This window comes from Triticum aestivum, chromosome 3A (assembly GCF_018294505.1).
Source record: "Triticum aestivum cultivar Chinese Spring chromosome 3A, IWGSC CS RefSeq v2.1, whole genome shotgun sequence".
In the NCBI taxonomy this organism is placed as follows: domain Eukaryota; kingdom Viridiplantae; phylum Streptophyta; class Magnoliopsida; order Poales; family Poaceae; genus Triticum; species Triticum aestivum.
In genome coordinates this window covers 500,596,321-500,618,606 of record NC_057800.1, presented here as the reverse complement: position 1 = coordinate 500,618,606, position 22,286 = coordinate 500,596,321, and the positions used below count along the sequence as shown (strand labels likewise).

Here is a 22,286-nt window from a genome sequence, read left to right as displayed (position 1 = left end):
GGTTTATATAGTGATAACCCTGTTAGTATGGGCGGCATTATTGCTAAATGGTTAAGTCTGAACCGTACAAAGGGCCCCGTCTTTGGAGGCATCTATGCATCACGCCTAGCTGCACATTTTAACATACCTATTAGGCATTATGAGAAGGAAGAAAAAGTGCTGCCTCGTGTTTATTTGGATTATAAAAGTATGGTGGCACATGATTTTATTGTTAAGAATAGGAAGGAGAGCTTAAATACAAATTGTTCTTTGATAAACATCATCCCGAGACTATTACCCTGCCTGCTCCTTCTTTGTTTGATTTATCTGCAGGCCCGTACCTTGTTCCGTTAAAGGCTATTCACGCCTACTGGAACCCTGCACCAGCCATGGAGCCAGAGCCGGAACCACAAGTTGATCCTCCATGACAGTCTAATTACCTGTGGGATCCGGAGATGATTGCCAACCAGTGGCAATCGGAGCCTTCTTCATCTCAGTACGACCCCAACTTCTACTACGGATATCAGCCAGGCCAACCGTGGCCATAGACCAACTTAGGCCAAAAGCCTAAGCTTGGGGGAGTACGTATTTCCCACCGACATTACATTTATGTTCACACACTCATTGCTAGATTTCGGTGCTCATACATTTTCATTGTATCATCCATGCTAGTTTATTTCCTTTTATGATTTCTTCTTGTGTATTTGATAAACCTTAAGAAAAACAAAAAAATTAGTTGTAGCTTTTAGCTAGTTTACTTTCCATGCTTGTAGTAGTAATTAAAAAGAAAACCCAAAAAGATTTCCTGTTCTTCTTTTACTTGTTGGGAGCTTTCCCGTGTAAATAGTTTTATTTTTTTCTTTTCTTTGGGGGTCGATAGGAGAAGACCATAATTAAATTATTGAAGTGGCTCTTATATGCATTATTGTTGATCTGACAAAAGAGCCCATATTGCCTTGTCTTCTCCTGTTTATTGAATGCTTGCAGATTTCAGCTTAATCCAATGCACATGCACTATTATTATTATTATCCACATCGTTCGGTTGTGCAAGTGAAAGGCAATTATGACGATATATGATGGACTGGCTGAGATGAGAAAAGCTGGTATGAACTCGACCTCTTTTTTTGTAAATATGGTTAGTTCATCATTCCTGATTCAGCCTATTATGAATAAACATGTTTGCAATGACAACTAGAGATCATAGTTTCTTGTGCCATGCTTGATTAGCTATGAGTTATAATGGTTTACCTTGCATGCCAACATGCTATTAAAATGGTTGTGATGTGGTATGATAGGGTGGTATCCTCCTCTGAATGATTTAAGTGACTTGACTTGGCACATGTTCACACATGTAGTTGAAACAAAATCAACATAGCCTTCACGATATTTATGTTCATCATGGATTATATCCTACTCATGCTTGCATTCAGTGTTGATTAATTTTAATGCATGTTCATGACTGTTGTCGCTCTCTAGCTGGTCGATTCCCAGTCTTTTGCTAGCCTTCACCTGTACTAAGCGGGAATATTGCTTGTGCATCCAATCCCATAAACCCCAAAGTTATTCCACATGAGTCCACTATATCTTCCTATATGCGGTATCTACCTGCCGTTCCAAGTAAATTTGTATGTGCCAAACTCTAAACCTTCAAATAATCATCCTGTTTTGTATGCTCGAATAGCTCCATGTATCAACTAGGGCTGTCCGTATCTTCCATGTTAGGCGGGTTATCCTCAAGAGGAGTGGACTCCGTTCCTCACTCACGAGAAAGTGGTTGGTCACCGGGATGCCCAGTCCCATGCTTTATGCAAACTAAATCAAAATAATTGCAAAACAAAACTCCCCATGTAACTGTTGCTAGTTGGAGGCACTCGTTGTTTCAAGCAAGCCATGGATTGATGCTTCTTGGTGGAGGGGATGTGATGCCCCGAGACCGTTGCGCCAGGTGTCTTCCAGTTATTCATTGTTGTTACCTTGTCTTTTACTTGCGTGTCATGTTTTTCATATGATGTCATCATGTGCATTGCATCATCATGTTTTCAAAACCGGCATCCGTCCGGGTACCCCCAGTTCCGTCCGTTGTCCGTTCTGAGCCCAACCACACTTGCACGCGCCCGCGGCACCTCCGAAATATTATTTTATAAGTGGTCGGAAAATGTTCTCAGATTGGGTTGAAAGTTGGCGTGCGGTCTTATTTTAGTGTAGGTAGATCGCCTGTCAAATTTCATCGCGTTCGGAGTCCATTTGATGCCCCAACGGATAACTATAGCGGCAGTATAGTCGGTCTATCGTCGGACGTTTTCGGTCTCCGGAAACCGTGCCGGGCTGCATCTCTCCCCTCTTCTCTTAGACCAACCCGCTCTCCATAGTCCACCTAGGCCCAGTCTAACCCCTCTCTGCACAGTGCATCGAACCCCTCACGTGCGCGTCCGAAAGTTGTCCCAGACTCGACTCGGACCGTCGTCACCGTTGTGTCCGGATCATCCCCAAACATCCCTAAATCATCATCGGTTTCTCTTTTGGACTCCCTAGCTATTTTATTCGCGACCGTCCGATTACGATCGGAGAGACCTAACCGTCCTAAGCTGATCTGACTTACTATTTATAGTCCACCCTTAGTCATTTTGGACAACCCTAAAAATTCTCCACATTGTCCCATCCATCCATTCCCCACGCCGCCGCCACTTTCCTTGTATTCAGCGTCGATCCAACCAGCAACCCCCACCTCTCCCTCTCAGATCGACCCCGCGCTCGATCCCGATTGGATCGAGAGCCTCCTCCTCCCTCTTCGATCCAGAGGAGTGGAGATCCTCCTCGCTCTCCCGAAGCCCCTGCCCCCTCTCTCGTCCACCAGGAACAGTGCCGCCCCTCTCCTTCCCGTGCTTCCTCTCCTCTCGCCCGTCCCTGACCTCTCTCTTCCCCTTCACAGGTGCTCCACTTGCCATGGCCCCGAGCTCCGCCGCACCAAGCCCGTCCCCGCATCGTCCCTGCACCGGCGCCGTCCAAGCACGTTCTCCGGCCTCCCTCGTTTTTCCCGCGTCACCGAAGATCGCGCCAAGTACAGCGCCGCCTCGTCCCTGCGTTGTAGCGAGCCGTCGCCTGCGTTGACCCGCTGCTGCTCGTCTTCATTGAGCCGGCCAAGCCCCAGGAACGCCATGGCCGTCCTCTCCTTCCTCCCATTGCCGGAGATGCCCCGTCTTTGCCATGTCTCGCTACCGCCGGACCTCTGCATTCACGCATCGTTCCAGGGAGGAAGCCCTCACGCCCACTCCTTCCTGTCTGCTCGAGCGCGCCTCCACCTCGCGATCCCGCCGCCCCCACTGAACCTCACCGCCGGCAAGCCACCAGTAGGACCCCGTCAAGCCCGCGCCAAGTCTGCCTCATCGAGTTTTTTTCCTCGCCGCCTTCTGTTCCTCGCCACCAACCGGAGCTCCGGTGAGCCCTCGTTGTACTTCGCCGGGGCCTCGTTGTCGGCAGGTCGACTGAAGCCGCCTCCCTTCCCTCGAGTCCGTCCAGCTCCGCCATCCGCCGTGGGCGTGGATCTCGTCGGCGTCATCCTAGTGTCGTCCCAGACCCGTCGCCGTTTGCCTCCTCGTAGCCGCCAGAGCCGCACCTCCCTGTGCCCTGCATCCCTCGCTGCGCCGCTCCTCTGTTTCAATCGAGCAGAGGAGGACGAGCAGCGCCCGTGCCCGTTGACTGCGTCGCCCCGAGCCGGCCCTTCTCTGTTCTCGGGCCACAAACGCGCTTCAGGCCCAGCCGCAAGCCCCGCGGCCCAGCTTCCTCCTCCACCCACCGGGGCAAGCCCATGGGTGAGCTGACCCCAGGGCCCCTTCCTTTTTTTCTTTTTCCAACTGATGGGCCAGTTTAGTTTCAGCCCATGGTCATTTTTTCCCTTGGACGTTTTGCTAAATTTTCTTGAACATGCATATTACAGAAATGCCATTTTCTTGCATTGCTCATAATTAAATAACCGTGCACCGGATTAAAATGATCTATATATGTAATTTGACTAGGATTTCATCTAGTTTCATAATATGCAACTTTCTTCCATGTTTAAAATATTTAAAATGCTATTTGGTTAAATTTGCTCCTATGCCATGTTAAAATGTTTTAATTCATAACTATTTAACTGTAACTCGGTTTGTAACAAACTTTATATGTAAATGGGGTAGAATTTTGCCTAGTTTAACATGGTGGCATCTCTTTGCATGTTTAACTACTATAAAATATGGTTTAGGGCAGAACAGTACCATAACCAAAATATGCATATGGGGATTTACCGGAAATTGTTGTTCGTTGTTTCCGGCCTCATTTAAACTTGCCTAGATAGGTAGTGTTGTTTTGCTTGACCCTTTGCCATGCTAAACAACATTGAATATTGTTGAGTTCATAAACGAGATCGAACTAAATAACTTGTTGTGGTGTTTCGTCAATATGCAACTCGTTGCATATTGATCTCCACTTAATTTGTAGAATTGCTTGTGCTCTTTGCCATGCCATGCCTCATTAATCCGGACAAGCATCATACTTGGTTGTGCATCGTGCCACGCTTATGTGATGTTTGTTTACTATGTTGTTTGTTTCTTTCCGGTGTTGCTTCTTCGGGTTGGTTCCGATAACGTCGTGTTGTGAGGATTCGTTCGACTACGTCCGTTTATCTTCTTCATGGACTCGTTCTTCTTCCTTGCAGGATTTCAGGCAAGATGACCATACCCTCGAAATCACTTCTATCTTTGCTTGCTAGATGCTCGCTCTTTTGCTATGCCTATGCTGCGATACCTACCACTTGCTCAGCCCCTCTTATAGCGTTGTTAGTTGCAGGTGAAGATTGGAGCTTGTTCCATGTTGGAACATGGATATTTATTGGGATATCACAATATCTCTTATTTAATCAATGCATCTATATACTTGGTAAAGGGTGGAAGGCTCGGCCTTATGCCTGGTGTTTTGTTCCACTCTTGCCGCCCTAGTTTCCGTCATATCGGTGTTATGTTCCCGAATTTTGCGTTCCTTACACGGTTGGGTTATAATGGGAACCCCTTGACAGTTCGCCTTGAATAAAACTCCTCCAGCAAGGCCCAACATTGGTTTTACCATTTGCCACCTAGCCTTTTCTTTCCCTTGGGTAGGCCTGCCCAAGGGTCATCTTTATTTAACCCCCCGGGCCAGTGCTCCTCTGAGTGTTGGTCCGAAATGGGCAGCCTGTGGGGCCACCTCGGGGCAACTCGAGGGCTGGTTTTACTCGTAGCTTGATCTATCCGGTGTGCCCTGAGAACAAGATATGGGCAGCTCCTATTGGGATTTGTCGGCACATCTGGGTGGCTTTGCTGGACTTGTTTTACCATTGTCGAGGATGTCTTGTAACCGGGATGCCGAGTCTGATCAGGTCGTCTTGGGAGAAGGAATATCCTTCGTTGACCGTAAGAGCTTGTGATGGCTAAGTTGGGACACCCCTGCATGGATTGATCTTTCGAAAGCCGTGCCCGCGGTTATGGGCAGATGGGAATTTTTTATTGTCCGGTTGTAGAAAACCTGAAACTTAACTTAATTAAAATGCATCAACCGTGTGTGTAACCGTGATGGTCTCTTCTTGGCGGAGTCCGGGAAGTGAACACGGTGTTGGAGTAATGCTTGTCGTAGGTTGTTCTAGGATCACTTCTTGATCATAGTTTCTCGACCGTGCTTTGCCTTCTCTTCTCACTCTCATTTTGCGTATGTTAGCCACCATATATGCTAGTCGCTTGCTGCAGCTCCATCTCATACCTTTTACCCTACCTATAAGCTTAAATAGTCTTGATCACGAGGGTGTGAGATTGCTGAGTCCCCGTGACTCACAGATACTTCCAAAACCAGTTTGCAGGTGCCAATGATACCGTGCAGGTGATGCAACCGAGCTCAAGGAGGAGCTCGATGAAGATCGTGTTTGTTACGTTGTTTTCGTTTCCAGTTGATCAGTAGTGGAGCCCAGTTGGGACGATCGGGGATCTGTGTAGCATTTGGGGTAGTCTTCTTTTATTTTGGGTTCCGTAGTCGGACCTTGATTGTATCTGGATGATGTAATGCTTTATTCATGTATTGTGTGAAGTGGCGATTGTAAGCCAACTATGTATCTTTTCCCTTATGTATTATATTGGTTGTTGCATAGATTACCTCACTTGCGACATTGCTTTCAATGCGGTCATGCCTCTAAGTCGTGCTTCGACACGTGGGAGATATAGCCGCATCGAGGGCGTTACAAGTTGGTAATCAGAGCCTTCCCCGACCTTAGGAGCCCCCTGCTTGATTGAATCACTGGCGTTGTTGAGTCTAGAAAAATGTTTTGAGTCCTTTAGGATTATATATATCAGAGAGTAGGATTCTTTTTACTCCTCAGTCCCTTCGTCGCTCTGGTGAGGCATCCTGACGTAGAGTTTTGACTCTTCTATTCTCAAATTTCACTAAATTTTTTTTAGGATCACGCGGGTATCTTGGAATCGTTCCGATGGTTTTGTGACGAGAACATTGTTCTTGGTGCCTCCTAAAATTTAGGGGTTGTGGCAGTGTCCCGAGGAGTTGAGCTCCGAGGTGTTGTCGTCACAATTTTATCGTTGCAATTCTGGAATACCTGAGTTTCACCGACATCGAAAATCTCTTTTATGCAGTTGTTGGTGAGATAACCTCGACGCCACCCAGTACTGGGGCGGGAGTTCGGGAGTATTGCCATAACTCGTATAATGGATGCTTTTCGATGGTTGAGGTAAACGATTTCCGAAGGTTTCTTGGTTATGTGTTGAAGGATGGATACAGCTGGATGTAGGATTTGCTAGTTTTGGGTGAGATATTATGCTTCCCCTGTATCCCCAACACCTGATTGCATAACCAGAAAATTTCAGGAGTTTATAAGTGGGAATTCAAGTAGCTCTTAGGATATCTTTCCGAAAGATGTATGATATGAAATTGGGGTTCGACGTCTAGTGGTCCGCCTATCCACGGTTGGTTTTACAATGGTCTCGTTGTGTCTTAAAGAGTCCTTGGCTATGCTGACTCGGGGATGCTTCGTATGTCATGTGCACTGCCTTGTACATGATGGTGCTGTACGATCGAGCCCGTGTAGGCCCCATCACGAAAACTTCGGACGAAATCTCTATCATATGTTTGTTCTGGCTTATTCTGCAAGCCAATCCTTTGTTTTGTTTTGTTTTGAGTTGTGGTATTCGAGTTGCTTCAATGTCAAGTGTTGATTCCATACCTTCCCCAAATGGTGTTCTCATACTCCGATGCGAATACCAATCCTTCATGATAATCGAGATTGTCATGTCAATTCTTTTTAACCGGCGTGTTTCTCTTCAAGTGGACCCGATCACTTCAACATTTGCAAGATCCAATCTCAGTTCTTCTCAACGGTGTTCATTTCATTCATCCCAAGTTGCCTTTGTTTTTCCCGCCACCACCCTTGTTTCTTCAAGGACTCAGATTTCTTAATCAAGTATCCATCTTATGGATGTAAAGTTTCTTCGTTTTTTCCGTCAATGTTCTTATCCGGCGATTCTCATGAAGATTCTAGTGGAGCTTCAAGATCGTCATTCTTCATTCTTTTCTTCTCCGATGAATTAAATTCAAGTTTTGTTGTTGATCATATCCTTTTCCTCGTTTCAAATACCTTCTCATGCCGGTGCACCTCATAATCATTCAGTTCTCGCTACTCATTTGTTCGGGAGTGCTGAAGATATCTCAGAAGGCTCGTCTTTTCATTCAAGATCCGTTCAAACCTATCTCGAGGTTGTTATCTCATTCTAGCCATTTGATTCAACCGGTGCAATCTCTTTCTTTAAATCTTTTCAATGGTGTTTTTCTTGAGTGGGCCCTAACCCACAGGTCTTTTCCCAGGATCTTACCTGACTCTTCTTATTTTCCTGGAGCTATCCTCAAATTTCTTTTCGAAGTTTGACGTAAGAATGATTTATCATCAATCAAATGCCTTTCTCCAAGATCGGTTAAATTCTTTTCATCGTTGGCTCAATCTCTTCGCTTTTGATTCTTCCGGAGCATCTAAATAATTCATGGTGGTGTTTCTCGTTGTCATTCTCAGATTGGAAGACCGAAGAAGAGTTTCTCGTAAATCTTGCTCCATTCTCTTCAAGATTCGTGATTCTAGCTTGTTGCCATCCTCTCATAATTGTTTTCGATTGTGAGAATTCTTTTCTCCCATCCGGAGCAATTCAGGAGTATTGTCAGTTTGATTCTCCGGAGCCCATCATCTCAGAATTATTCTTTCCAGCTTTCAACTCTCGTTCTCTAAATCATACCGGTGCATCGTTCAAATATCCTCTAATCAGCCCGGGATCTCTTCGTTCTCATGTATCTAAATCCTAGCAAGCATCTTCATTCAGTTGCTAATTCTTCCCGGTGTTTATTTATCTTTTCTTCATTCTTTTTCAATTCTTACGGTGTTTCATTCAAGATTTCTCTTCCTTTGTTATCATATCAATTCATTCGTTGTTTCTAAATCCTACCAGTGGTTCGTTGAAGACCTTCTCAAGTTTTGCACCATATCTATCTTAACCCTTTCTACGAGAATAACTAGTGTGCCAAATCCATTGTTTGTCATCAACTTAATTGGTGAAGGATGAGCGTAATGTAATTCATATTCTTGTTTCATCGAGTAAATTCAATTCCTTATTCCGGAGGTTCTTCTAAATATTTGCAAGTCTTCACCTTGTGTTTTCAACTTATCTCCCCTTTCGTTTGGTCATTCTTTTATTACCGGAGTTCCTCTTGGAGGCTACATGGTGGTTCGTCAAGGATCCTTTTCACTCTTCAATTGTTCTTCAAGATATCTCTCGAAGCTATATCCGTCAAGCTATACTTCAAGTATTCCCCTTCTTGCATTCTGAAGTGCAATTCTTTCTACTGTATCATTTCAGGTGGTATTATGTCATTCTTGATAATTTGAGTTCATGTTCCATGATTCACATGTTGCTAAGAATGAGATATTTTAAATCCATCAACCTCTTCATTGGAGTTATCTTGTGTCATGTTTCACCTAAAGCCTTCCCTAAGGATTGCTGCTATTTGTGGTGCTCATAAATGATCCAAGTTCTTCATTTATCCTCCCGGTGAAATAGTTTCTCGTCTTCTTGTTCATATCAATCCAATCTTGTTTGGCAGGTTGTCACCTCATATTTTGAGCTGTATTCCATAAGACCATATCAAGCTTATTCTTTTCGTTGTTGGTTTTCCAACAACTCCGTTCTAGCATTTGTTGTAAGCGTGCTCTACCAAGATCTTGTTTTCTTCCCCGTTCATTCCATTCCATCCTCTCATTTCTTCCGGAGGCATCATGATGTTGCTCTATTCAACCCATCTTCTTGTTTTGTCAGGACCTTGTTCTTTTCATGCTTATCCTTTTAACCGGAGTGTTGTGCCCTTTTGCTCCAAGTTCTTTTCGCCTTATCAAGTCTTGCATCTCTTTTCAACCGGAGTGCTATACGAATTTGTTCTTCCTTGTTCCTCTTTTCTAACGGAGTGTTTTCGACTTTGTTCACCTTCGTTGTATTCTTTTCTCGAATTTGTTCAACCTCGCAAGGTTCTTTGGTTTTACTCGTTTGTCAAGGAGGCAACTTAGTTTTACCTCTTCTCTTTCTCTTCCGTTTTCCCTCCGGTGCCATCCTGGATCTCGGGTCGAGATCCTCTCGTAGTGGTGGAGTGTCGTGATGCCCCGAGACCGTTGCGCCAGGTGTCTTCCAGTTATTCGTTGTTGTTACCTTGTCTTTTACTTGCGTGTCATGTTTTTCATATCATGTCATCATGTGCATTGCATCATCCTGTTTTCAAAACCTGCATCCGTCCGGGTTCCCCCAGTTCCGTCCGTTGTGCGTTCTGAGCCCAACCACACTTGCACGCGCCCGCGGCACCTCCGAAATATTATTTTATAAGTGGCCGGAAAATGTTCTCAGATTGGGTTGAAAGTTGGTGTGCGGTCTTATTTTAGTGTAGGTAGACCGCCTGTCAAATTTCATCGCGTTCAGAGTCCATTTGATGCCCCAACGGATAACTATAGCGGCAGTATAGCCGGTCTATCGTCGGACGTTTTCGGTCTCCGGAAACCGTGCCGGGCTGCATATCTCCCCTCTTCTCTCAGACCAACCCGCTCTCCACAGTCCACCTAGGCCCAGTCTAACCCCTCTCTGCACAGTGCATCGAACCCCTCACGTGCGCGTCCAAAAGTTGTCCCGGACCCGACTCGGACCGTCGTCACCGTTGTCTCTGGATCATCCCCAAACATCCCTAAATCATCATCGGTTTCTCTTTTGGGGCCAATTCTTTTGGGCGATTCTACCAGAATCGCCCACCTCCCCAGCTTCTCCTAGAATCATCACTCCATATGTTTTTTACAATCCTAGCTAATTAGACCTTAACTAGATAGGATTGTAAAAAAAATATGTAGTGACGATTCTGGGAGAAGCTGGGGAAGGGGGCGATTCTGGGAGAATCGCCGAAAAGAACTGGCCCTTGGACTCCCTAGCTATTTTATTCGCGACCGTCTGACTACGATCGGAGAGACCTAACCGTCCTAAGCTGATCCGACTTACTATTTACAGTCCACCCTTAATCATTTTGGACAAACCTAAAAATTCTCCACCTTGTCCCATCCATCCCATTCCCCACGCCGCCGCCACTTTCCTTGTATACAGCGTCGATCCAACCAGCAACCCCCACCTCTCCCTCTCAGATCGACCCCGCGCTCGATCCCGATTGGATCGAGAGCCTCCTCCTCCCTCTTCGATCCAGAGGAGTGGAGATCCTCCTCGCTCTCCCGAAGACCCTGCCCCCTCTCTCGTCCACCATGAACAGTGCCGCCCCTCTCCTTCCCATGCTTCCTCTCCTCTCGCCCGTCCCTGACCGCTCTCTTCCCCTTCGTAGGTGCTCCGCTCGCCATGGCCCCGAGCTCCGCTGCACCAAGCCCGTCCCCGCGTCATCCCTGCACCGGCGCCGTCCAAGCACGTTCTCCGGCCACCCTCGTTTTTCCCGCGTCACCGGAGATCGCGTCAAGTACAGCGCTGCCTCGTCCCTGCGTTGCAGCGAGCCGCCACCTGCATTGACCCGCTGCTGCTCGTCTTCATCGAGCCGGCCAAGCCCCAGGAACGCCATGGCCGTCCTCTCCTTCCTCGCCTTGCCGGAGATGCCCCGTCTTCACCATGTCCCGCTGCCGCCGGGCCTCTGCATTCACGCATCGTTCCAGGGAGGAAGCCCTCGCACCCGCTCCTTCCCGTCTACTCGAGCGCGCCTCCACCTCGCGATCCCGCCGCCCCCACTGAACCTCGCCGCTGGCAAGCCACCAGCAGGACCCCGTCAAGCCCGTGCCAAGTCTGCCTCGTCGAGTTTTTTCCTCGTCGCCTTCTGTTCCTCGCCACCAACCGGAGCTCCGGTGAGCCCTTGTTGTACTTCGCCGGGGCCTCGCTGTCGGCAGGTCGACTGAAGCCGCCTCCCTTCCCTCGAGTCTGTCCAGCTCCGCCATCTGCCGTGGTTGTGGAGCTCGTCGGCGTCGTCCTCGTGCCGTCCCAGACCTGTCGCCGTTTGCCTCCTCGTAGCCGCCAGAGCCGCACCTCCCTGTGCCCTGCATCCCTCGCCTCGCTGCTCCTCTATTTCGATCGAGCAGAGGAGGACGAGCAGCGCCCGTGCCCGTTGACTGCATCGCCCCGAGCCGGCCCTTCTCTGTTCTCGGGCCACAAGCACGCTTCAGGCCCAGCCGCAAGCCCCGCGGCCCAGCTTCCTCCTCCACCCATCGGGCCAAGCCCATGGGTGAGCTGACCCCAGGGCCCCTTCCTTTTTTTCTTTTTCCAACTGATGGGCCAGTTCAGTTTCATTCCGTGGTCATTTCTTTCCCTTGGACGTTTTGCTAAATTTTCCTGAACATGCATATTACAGAAATGCCATTTTCTTGCATTGCTCATAATTTAATAACCGTGCACCGGATTAAAAATGATCTCTATATGTAATTTGACTAGGATTTCATGTAGTTTCATAATATGCAACTTTCTTCCATGTTTAAAATATTTAAAATGCTGTTTGGTTAAATTTGCTCCTATGCCATGTTAAAATGTTTTAATTCATAACTATTTAACCGTAACTCGGTTTGTAACAAACTTTATATGTAAATGGGGTAGAATTTTGCCTAGTTTAACATGGTGGCATCTCTTTGCATGTTTAACTACTATAAAATATGGTTTAGGGCAGAACAGTACCATAACCAAAATATGCATATGGGGATTTACCGGAAATTGTTGTTCGTTGTTTCCGGCCTCATTTAAACTTGCCTAGATAGGTAGTGTTGTTTTGCTTCACCCCTTGCCATGCTAAACAACATTGAATATTGTTGAGTTCATAAACGAGATCGAACTAAATAACTTGTTGTGGTGTTTCGTCAATAAGCAACTCGTTGCATATTGATCTCCACTTAATTTGTAGAATTGCTTGTGCTCTTTGCCATGCCATGCCTCATTAATCCGGACATGCATCATACTTGGTTGTGCATCATGCCACGCTTATGTGATGTTTGTTTACTATGTTGTTTGTTTCTTTCCGGTGTTGCTTCTTCGGGTTGGTTCCGATAACGTCGTGTTGTGAGGATTCGTTCGACTACGTCCGTTTATCTTCTTCATGGACTCATTCTTCTTCCTTGCGGGATTTTAGGCAAGATGACCATACCCTCGAAATCACTTCTATCTTTGCTTGCTAGATGCTCGCTCTTTTGCTATGCCTATGTTGCGATACCTACCACTTGCTCATCATGCCTCCCATATTATTAAGCCAAGCCTCTAACCCACCTTGTCCTAGCAAACCGTTGTTTGGCTATGTTACCGCTTTGCTCTGCCCCTCTTATAGCGTTGTTAGTTGCAGGTGAAGATTGGAGCTTGTTCCATGTTGGAACATGGATATTTGTTGGGATATTATAATATCTCTTATTTAATTAATGCATCTATATTGAACATACAAAGGATGAAGGGGGTGCTAGGCAGGCTCACGCCGTCCACGTGTCGCTATGAATAGTGCATAGCAAACGCATCGAGCGAGGAAAAGATTAGGATTGGGGCCTCTCTCTCCCGTGAAAATATCTTCTCTCTCCCTCATTCCGCTACTCTTTTTCGTGCCGCCGCCACCCCCCTCCCTCTCGGCCACAGCCTCCTCTCCTCCGCCTCCACCACCTCCTCCTCCCCTGCCTCTCCTCCGCCCATGTCTCCTCACCCCCTCCCTCTGCCTCCATGCTCAAAAGGAGGAGCCGGGGTCGCTGCCGCTGCGCCTCTACATCGTCCTCACACATCGTCGTCCTTGCCATTCTGCCAGTGGAGAGCTCCTCCATGATGGCATCCACCGGATCTTGCCGGCCCAGATCCACACGCCTCCTCATTCCTCAGCAGCTTGTGGAGCCCTATGATGCGTCAACGACGCGTGACTACACTAGGTCGTGCTTCCCGCCGCTCCTAGTCACTGGGAGCCATCCCGCCGGCGCGGCCCACCGCACGCTGCCACCAGCGTCTTCTTCATGGCGGTAGAGGCGCAGCTTGGGCCCGGGGACCCTACCGGCGTGGGTACGCCGGCGCCGGCTTCATCTCCATGGTATTCTCTCTTCTCCAATCGCCTCTTTCAGTTCTCTCTCCTTCTCTTTCTTATGTACTCTCTCCCTGATAAACAGAGAGGGCCGAATCAGGATGGATCCAAGCTGCCGACGTCTTTGCTGCCATGGATGAGCCCTCATCTAGCGACCAAGGAAGGCAGGAGAAATCCCTCCTCCTTGTGTTGTTGCATCACTGCATCCCCACGGTAGTCCAGGAGGAGCTCGACTGCCTTCTTTGAGAAGAAGAGATGGCAGGAGGATGAGGCCTGGGCTTGACAAGAAGTGGGTTGGAGCAAGAAGTAGAGCAGGCAATGCCCCTCTCTTCATTGGCATCTGCACAGCCAAATCAAGGACCTAAGCTCCTGGTAAGATCCTCTTTTATTTGTTTTCTTTTTCTTCCATGCCTGCATATCTCTAACTTTTATTAGTTTACCCTTCTAATTTGTGTGATTAATTTGTTGGTTATATTGTTGTTACTAGCTCCTGATTTGGGTGATGAACAAATGATTTAGATTTTGTGTGTAAATCTGAGATGCTGCATTGGTTTGTAAGTGAATTTGTAACCTTTTGTTTAATTTAATGGCATGCTAAAGCTGATGCAGATGTCCTGTATTTGCTAATGTTATCCATAGGAACCGCCCTCCTATGCCCTGCTCCTCTTGCATTGGCGCAAATTCGGCTCCTCCCCGCCTCCGTCTCCACGTGTGCAGCGACGACCCCGGGAGGAGCTCGAGCCGCAGAGGTGGTCCATGGTGTCGTCGCTGTCATCCTCGGCAGAAGAAGCGTGGGCTGCAGAGATGGCCAGATCCGTCCGATCCTTGCGCTGCCGTCCGTCCACCATCGAGGTTCGTCCCTGCATCCTCGCCTCCATCCTCTCTCACCGTCATGTACGCCCTCGTGGCCGAACGAGGCGACATGGAAGCTGTGGTGGCGCAATGACATCTTTCCTTCTTTCTGTACTTGTTGAAACAATCAATGGCCTCTTTTTACCTGCAGGATAATGTGTTTGTTCAGCTGATCTGTATAGTTTCAATACCGGGTTGTTAAGGAGAATGCAGATGATGCATATTTCACGAGTTGCAGACCCCCCAACAGCAAATTCAGTCCTACATTTTTTATGGTACATATTAATATTTTGCCGTGTCCTTATACTGCCCTGGTCAATCCAAATTGGGTTGGAAGGTCTGTTTTAATTTGGTGTTACCTGTAAATCATTTTATATGCTATCTACTCTTCATGATTGAAGTGTAAGTTTTGCTCCATAATTGACTAGAATGAAAGAGGCTTGATTCACATAATACCTAATAGAAGATCACTTTACTTTAGTTATGCAAATTCCCGGAGGGTGTTCCATGGTCGTCATGAGTAGCAGCTGCTGATATTGCTGCTTTCACCTCCGCGTCGGCCCCGGGCAAAGCTGCAACCTTCTCTCCCCCCCTAATTCTCCTTATTTCTTCATACATTTGGTTATATTTTATTTACATCCCAAAGGTTTACAATTAACTGTACTACTGTGTTATTTTATTAGTAGTCAAGAGAAGTATGCAGTGTGATACTTAGTGTCGTATTCATTGAATTTATTTGATCATTCAAAGGTTACACAGAGATGGCTGGCTCCGTCCTGCTCCAGTGATGGCTTCCATCCACCCGATGAACAGGACTACATGGGAGATGTATGACGACCTAGCAAACCCCCGTCTGGTCAGCAGGTACAATGCCCACCTTTGCTCAATTTGTGACTTTGGGAGGAATTGGAGATAGGAGATGCAGAGAGAGGTTGCTGGATGGCGATGCAGGCGTATTAGCGCCAACTCAAATGCCTGCAACTTGTGAGGAGTGATGTCGTTTATTTACCTGTGATGTATTAATATCTCTAGAATCTTGGGAAGAAGCTATTCACCATGAGGGTTTTTATTCTATGTCATATTTCATTTAATTTTGCTCAAGTTCGCAGCCTCTCTGTTAGGCACTTTCAGTTTGTAACTCGAAGCATCTCATTTTTCTGGTATTTGCATGTTCAGGTCAAGATGTACATTCTGGCTGGGCCAAATAGTCAGTCCACTGTATATAGTTGCTTCATACTGTCTAAAACTATTTAGCTGATAAGAACATTTAAGCAAGTTGTGTTTTGTACCATACTGCATTGAAATTTTCATCAAGAAATATTTTAAGACTTCACAGTTATTTCAATCTGCCTTCACAAAGTAGAGTAAATGAGAAATTTATTCTATTCATTACAAATCAGTGACTTCTGGTACTTCAAAGTTTAAAGCAGTATACAGTATGCAATGGTCTGTAGAGTGCAATTGCTGAAATTTCTCAGTACCCCCTTCTGTATTTTGCTTTTTCTTGAGTAAGGCCGTACCAAATTATGGTTCAAACTTATGTGTATTCACATATTGGATGTTGGCCTAACAGAGGTCAAAATGTAAAATAGTCAGGGGGTCTGCTCTCAGCCTCGTGTGGATGCAACATGCTTGTCGAAATTTAATTCTGTAAAAGAGAAATACTGATATAACGCAATGATCAGTGTGGAGTAGGATAGTTATAGAGTTCTTCCTCGGTTTTCATTGAGCAAAGATTGGAAATGTTTGACTCTTCTGTTGCCGTAATTACCTCTCTAGGTTTGGAGAAATTTATGATCACCATGCACATCCCCATTACTTCCACTTATGATTTTGTATCTATATGTAAAGTCATTTGTCCTGAAATTCTATGCAGAAGTATTCTGATACTTTTCCTTATGAGCCGGTGGCAGCCAATGAGGGTTCCCCATCCGATGCTTGGTGCGGAGAAGGGGCCGTTCTCCTCTCATGCAAGCGGCCCAAGTGCTGCCTGATCCTTCCGTCCAAGATGGAGGTGGTGAACATCGATGTGGCAACGCCTGATGCGTACACGAGGCCGTTATGTGTTGTGTCTGATGTAATTTGGAACTCTGGAATTTTCATGCCTGAATGTTTGTCTTTGTGCTTGAATTCATTTGTGTTTGATGTACTATGAATTAATGATTAGCTTTCCGATTGACTTGGTTGTGTCTTTTGTCCGAATCAATTGAGAAAAATCTGAATATATAGCTGAATGTGGTGGTTTCACACATTCTGAACAATGAGTATACCTTGCTTCTGAAATCATGAGCTTATTTATTCTATGAAAAAGAGATAAAGTTGTAGTATAGTTTGCTCAATAGTGTGTGCAGCAGTATAGATTGAGCAAGGCACAATTTGAGAAGTAGAGCACAAAACTAGAAACAATGTGTGCATCACGTGTATGTTTACTCAACAATGTGAGAGTATAAGAATATGCAGTACAGTTTGCTCAAAAATATGTGCATCCGTGCAGATCGAGCAAGGCACAATATGAGAAGTAGAACTCAATATCATATACAGTACTTCTGAATAGCAGTACATCAATAATCAGGAGGAGCTATAAAATTCACACTGAATCAATGAGTGTCGAAGCTACAACTTCAGACAAATATTTACACGAAAAGTTGTAGCCAAAAACACTATGGGCCTATTTGGTTTGCAGCATAAGCTTGCCACGCCTAACCTTAGTCGTGCCATAATAATTTGGGCATGTGTTTGGTTTATTGCCACACTTGTGGCTTGCCACATTTTCTAGCCACTTGGTCCACATGTCATAGGCTCAACTTTTTCCCAATTCTTGCCACACTTGTGGTGGCCATTTTGTAAGCCACACTTTGCCTAAGCTTAGTTGTGGCAAAGTTAGCCGTGAACCAAACAGGCCCTATGTTCAACACAGTTCCCTCCAAAACATGGCCACTAGCGCCACCCAACTTCAACTCTATGGCCGGTGTTATAAGTGCGTGCTCTGGCCGCCTCACCTCACGAGCCTACATGCCGAGGGGGCGCAGTGCGTGGCTGCGCCAGTCATTGGGAGCTCTGGATGTAGCTACCTCACCTTGGGGCCCCTCTTCGCCGAGGAGAGCTTCATCTCCGCAGTCGTGTTGTCAGAAGGAGGGGGTTATATGCTAAGGATTTTTGGTTTTAGGGATGTTCTGGACAATTTCATCAAGAACTGTGGGCAACTGAAGGATGATCTGCTCCGGGCAATGGCGAAGCTGATGGAGCTTGTGGAGAAGGCTCTTACTAACGCCGGGTAACTAGTGTAGTGGACTTGGTAGAGATTGCACGACAGTAAAAGAATTTTATCATATAATAAATGCCAGCTTCACAACAGGATCAATGCCTGAAGACAACAATCTGAACCATACTCTGTCGTAGGTAAGATATGTTGCAGAATACCTTGACGATGCAACTTTACAATCCGAGGATGTTCTACACGAAATGAACAAGCATTATTGGGGATTGGACGATGATATGAAAGGCATGTGCTTTGGCCAATGACAACGCACCAAACACACCCACCGGGAAGAGCTGCTTAGACGATGAGGCCATCTTCAATACCGATGGCACATGCAACGATGACTCTACCTGATGTCCATGACCGCATATCTTAGTCATCATAAGCTAAATGACCAGAGCTATATATATGATGAATCTCTGCCATGTAGCTTGCTTTTTAAAAGCAATGTAAATACACTATCATGATCTGATCTCATGCCTTTATTTTGGCCTATAAACCTTCCATGCAATGTAATATATAATGATATGCATGAATATCATACCTAAATATCCATTTCCTTATGTTTTAAAGATTTTATAAACGATCTTTAAATATTCTTATTTACATGGTTTGAATGCTTGGCTCACGCTCGCTCTTTGCGCCATTGGCGCAACGGGTCATCTAGTACTTGGTAAAGGGTGGAAGGCTCGGCCTTATGCCTGGTGTTTTGTTCCAATCTTGCCGCCCTAGTTTCCGCCATATCGGTGTTATGTTCCCGGATTTTGTGTTCCTTACACGGTTGGGTTATAATGGGAACCCCTTGACAGTTCGCCTTGAATAAAACTCCTCCAGCAAGGCCCAGCATTGGTTTCACCATTTGCCACCTAGCCTTTTATTTCCCTTGGGTAGGCCTGCCCAAGGGTCATCTTTATTTAACCCCCCCGTGCCAGTGCTCCTCTAAGTGTTGGTCCGAAATGGGCAGCCTTTGGGGCCACCTCGGGGCAACTCGAGGCCTGGTTTTACTCGTAGCTTGATCTATCCGGTGTGCCCTGAGAACGAGATATGTGCAGCTCCTATCAGGATTTGTCGGCACATCTGGGTGGCTTTGCTGGACTTGTTTTACCATTGTCGAGGATGTCTTGTAACCAGGATGCCGAGTCTGATCGGATCATCTTGGGAGAAGGAATATCCTTCATTGACCGTGAGAGCTTGTGATGGGCTAAGTTGGGACACCCCTGCAGGAATTGATCTTTCGAAAGCCATGCCCGCGGTTATGGGAAGATGGGAATTTGTTATTGTCCGGTTGTAGAAAACCTGAAACTTAACTTAATTAAAATGCATCAACCGTGTGTGTAACCGTGATGGTCTCTTTTCGGCGGAGTCCGGGAAGTGAACATGGTGTTGGAGTAATGCTTGTCGTAGGTTGTTCTAGGATCACTTCTTAATCATAGTTTCTCGACCGTGCTTTGCCTTCTCTTCTCGCTCTCATTTGCGTATGTTAGCCACCATATATGCTAGTCGCTTGCTGCAACTCCACCTCATACCTTTTACCCTACCTATAAGTTTAAATAGTCTTGATCGCGAGGGTGTGAGATTGCTGAGTCCCCGTGACTCACAGATACTTCCAAAACCAGTTTGTAGGTGCCGATGATACCGTGCAGGTGACGCAACCGAGCTCAAGGAGGAGCTCGATGAAGATCGTGTTCGTTATGTTGTTTTCGTTTCCAGTTGATCAGTAGTGGAGCCCAGTTGGGACGATCGGGGATCTGTGTAGCATTTGGGGTAGTCTTCTTTTATTTTGGGTTCCGTAGTCGGACCTTGATTGTATCTGGATGATGTAATACTTTATTCATGTATTGTGTGAAGTAGCGATTGTAAGCCAACTATGTATCTTTTCCCTTATGTATTATATGGGTTGTTGCGAAGATTACCTCACTTGCGACATTGCTTTCAATGCGGTTATGCCTCTAAGTCGTGCTTCGACACGTGGGAGATATAGCCGCATCGAGGGCGTTACAGGGGAGTATAAACTTTACCATTCTGTTTGGGAACCGCCAATAATGTGTGTAACATGGAAGATATCACCATCTGTTGGTTGTTATGTTGACAATGAAAGTATACCGCTCAAAATATTATTCACCTCCATTTCAAAACCGAGCTCTGGCACCTCTACAAATCCCTGCTTCCCTCTGCGAAGGGCCTATCTATTTACTTTCATGTTGAGTCATCACCCTCTTATTAAAAAGCACCAGTTGGAGAGCACCGCTATCATTTGCATTCATTATTGTTAGTTTACATTGAGTATGACTTGACTGGATCTCTTTTACCATGAATTACAATGTCTAGTCAGTCCTTAGTCTTTAAAGGCGCTCTGCATTTATGTTTTGCGGTCTTAGAAAGGGCTAGCGAGATACCATCTTGTTATATCATATTATGATTGTTTTGAGAAAGTGTTGTCATCCGAGATTTATTATTATTGCTCGCTAGTTGATTATGTTGTTGATATGAGTAAACTTGAGACCTAAGCGTTATTGTGAATGTGGTTAGTTATAATCTTTGCTGAAAACTTGAATGCTCGCTTTACATATTTACAACAACAAGAGCAAACAGAGTTTATAAAAGTTTTTCTTTATCACTTTCAGTTTGTCAACTGAATTGCTTGAGGACAAGCAAAGGTTTAAGCTTGGGGGAGTTGATACGTCTCCGTCGTATCTACTTTCCAAACACTTTTGCCCTTGTTTTGGACTCTAACTTGCATGATTTGAATGGAACTAACCCGAACTGACGTTGTTTTCAGCAGAATTACCATGGTGTTGTTTATGTACAGAAACAAACATTCTCGGAATGGCCTGAAACTTCACGGAGCACCTTTTTGGAATATATAAAAAATACCTGCAAAAGATGAAGGCCCAGGGGCTCACCACCTGTCCATGAGGGTGGGGGCGCGCCTGCCCCCCTACCTCGTGCCCCCCCTGGAGCTCCTCTGACTCCAACTCCAACTCTATATATTGTGTTTCTGGGAGAAAAAAAATCAGAGAGAAGAATTCATCGCGTTTTATGATAAAGAGCCGCCGCCAAGCCCTAAAACCTCTCGGGAGGGCTGATCTGGAGTCCGTTCGGGGCTCCGGAGAGGGGAATCCGTCGCCATCATCATCATCAACCATCCTCCATCACCAATTTCATGATGCTCACCGCCGTGCGTGAGTAATTCCATCGTAGGCTTGCTGGACGGTGATGGGTTGGATGGGATCTATAATGTAATTGAGTTAGTTTTGTTAGGGTTTGATCCCTAGTATCCACTATGTTCTGAGATTGATGTTTCTATGACTTTGCTATGCTTAATGCTTGTCACTAGGGCCCGAGTGCCATGATTTCAGATCTGAACCTATTATGTTTTCATCAATATATGAGAGTTTTTGATCCTATCTTGCAAGTCTATAGTCACCTATTATGTGTTATGATCCGTTAACCCCGAAGTGACAATAATTGGGATACTTACCGGTGATGACCGTAGTTTGAGGAGTTCATGTATTCACTATGTGTTAATGCTTTGTTTCGGTACTCTATTAAAAGGAGGCCTTAATATCCCTTAGTTTCCGTAAGGACCCCGCTGCCACGGGAGGGTAGGATAAAAGATGCCATGCAAGTTATTTTCCATAAGAACGCATGACTATATTGGGAATACATGCCTACATTACATTGATAACTGGAGCTAGTTCTGTGTCACCCTAGGTTATGACTGTTACATGATGAACCACATCCGGCATAATTCTCCATCACCGATCCATTGCCTACGAGCTTTCCATATATTGTTCTTCGCTTATTTACTTTCCCGTAGCTATTGTTATCATCACTACAAAATACCAAAAACATTACTTTTACTACTGTTACCTTTTGCTACCGTTACCACTACTATCGTATTACTTTGTTACTAAATACTTTGCTGCAGATACTAAGTTTCCAGGTGTGGTTGAATTGAAAACTCAGCTGCTAATACTTGAGAGTATTCTTTGGCTCCCCTTGTGTGGAATCAATAAATTTGGGTTGAATACTTTACCCACGAAAACTATTGTGATCCCCTATACTTGTGGGTTATCAATTCCCCACACCTGGCACGCCCCCCTAGGGCCGGCCACCTCTTCCCTCCCCTCCTTTATATACGTGGTCAGGGGCACCCCATAGGCACACAAGTTGATTTCTTAGCCGTGTGCGGTGCCCCCCTCCACAGATTTCCACCTCGGTAATATTGTCGTAGTGCTTAGGCGAAGCCCTACGCCGGTAACTTCATCATCACCGTCAACACGCCGTCGTGCTGATGAAACTTTCCCTCGGCCTCAGCTGGATCTAGAGTTTGAGGGACGTCACCGAGTTGAACGTGTGCAGATCGCGGAGGTGCCGTGCGTTCAGTACTTGATCAGTTGGACCATGAAGACGTTCGACTATATCAACCGCATTACTCAACGCTTCCGCTTTCGGTCTACGAGGGTACGTGGACACACTCTCCCCTCTCATTGTTGTGCATCTCCTATATAGATCTTGCGTGTTTGTCGGAATTTTTTTGAAATACTGCGTTCCCCAACAGTGGCATCCGAGCCAGGTTTATGCGTAGATGTTATATGCACGAGT

The 22,286-nt window shown here is 46.0% G+C and overlaps 1 protein-coding gene across 7 annotated transcripts; it reads left to right on the top strand.

Moving 5' to 3' along the window:
• The first annotated feature begins 13,115 nt into the window (after positions 1–13,115).
• On the top strand, positions 13,116–16,680 carry LOC123061851 (uncharacterized). Of its 7 annotated transcripts, none has more exons than XR_006429369.1 (6): positions 13,116–13,576; positions 13,653–13,939; positions 14,207–14,419; positions 14,571–14,694; positions 15,170–15,283; positions 16,333–16,680. XR_006429369.1 is itself a non-coding variant. In XM_044485132.1 (4 exons), the coding sequence occupies exons 2-4, from the start codon at positions 13,886–13,888 to the stop codon at positions 14,619–14,621; spliced, it is 318 nt and encodes a 105-aa protein (XP_044341067.1). In that variant the 5' UTR covers positions 13,120–13,576; positions 13,653–13,885; the 3' UTR covers positions 14,622–15,160. The 7 variants fall into 7 exon arrangements, 1 of the variants encoding a protein (XP_044341067.1); XR_006429368.1 differs by having other exon boundaries at positions 16,296–16,680; XR_006429367.1 differs by having other exon boundaries at positions 15,596–16,680.
• Positions 16,681–22,286: the final 5,606 nt, after the last annotated feature.

Bases quoted from the DNA above. Each gene is read 5' to 3' on its own strand.
- LOC123061851 (XM_044485132.1), top strand. From the start codon at position 13,886: ATGCCCCTCTCTTCATTGGCATCTGCACAGCCAAATCAAGGACCTAAG. The intron at 13,940-14,206 runs GTAAGATCCTCT...TGTTATCCATAG, and splicing joins ATCAAGGACCTAAGCTCCTG to GAACCGCCCTCCTATGCCCT. The intron at 14,420-14,570 runs GTTCGTCCCTGC...TTTTACCTGCAG, and splicing joins GCCGTCCGTCCACCATCGAG to GATAATGTGTTTGTTCAGCT.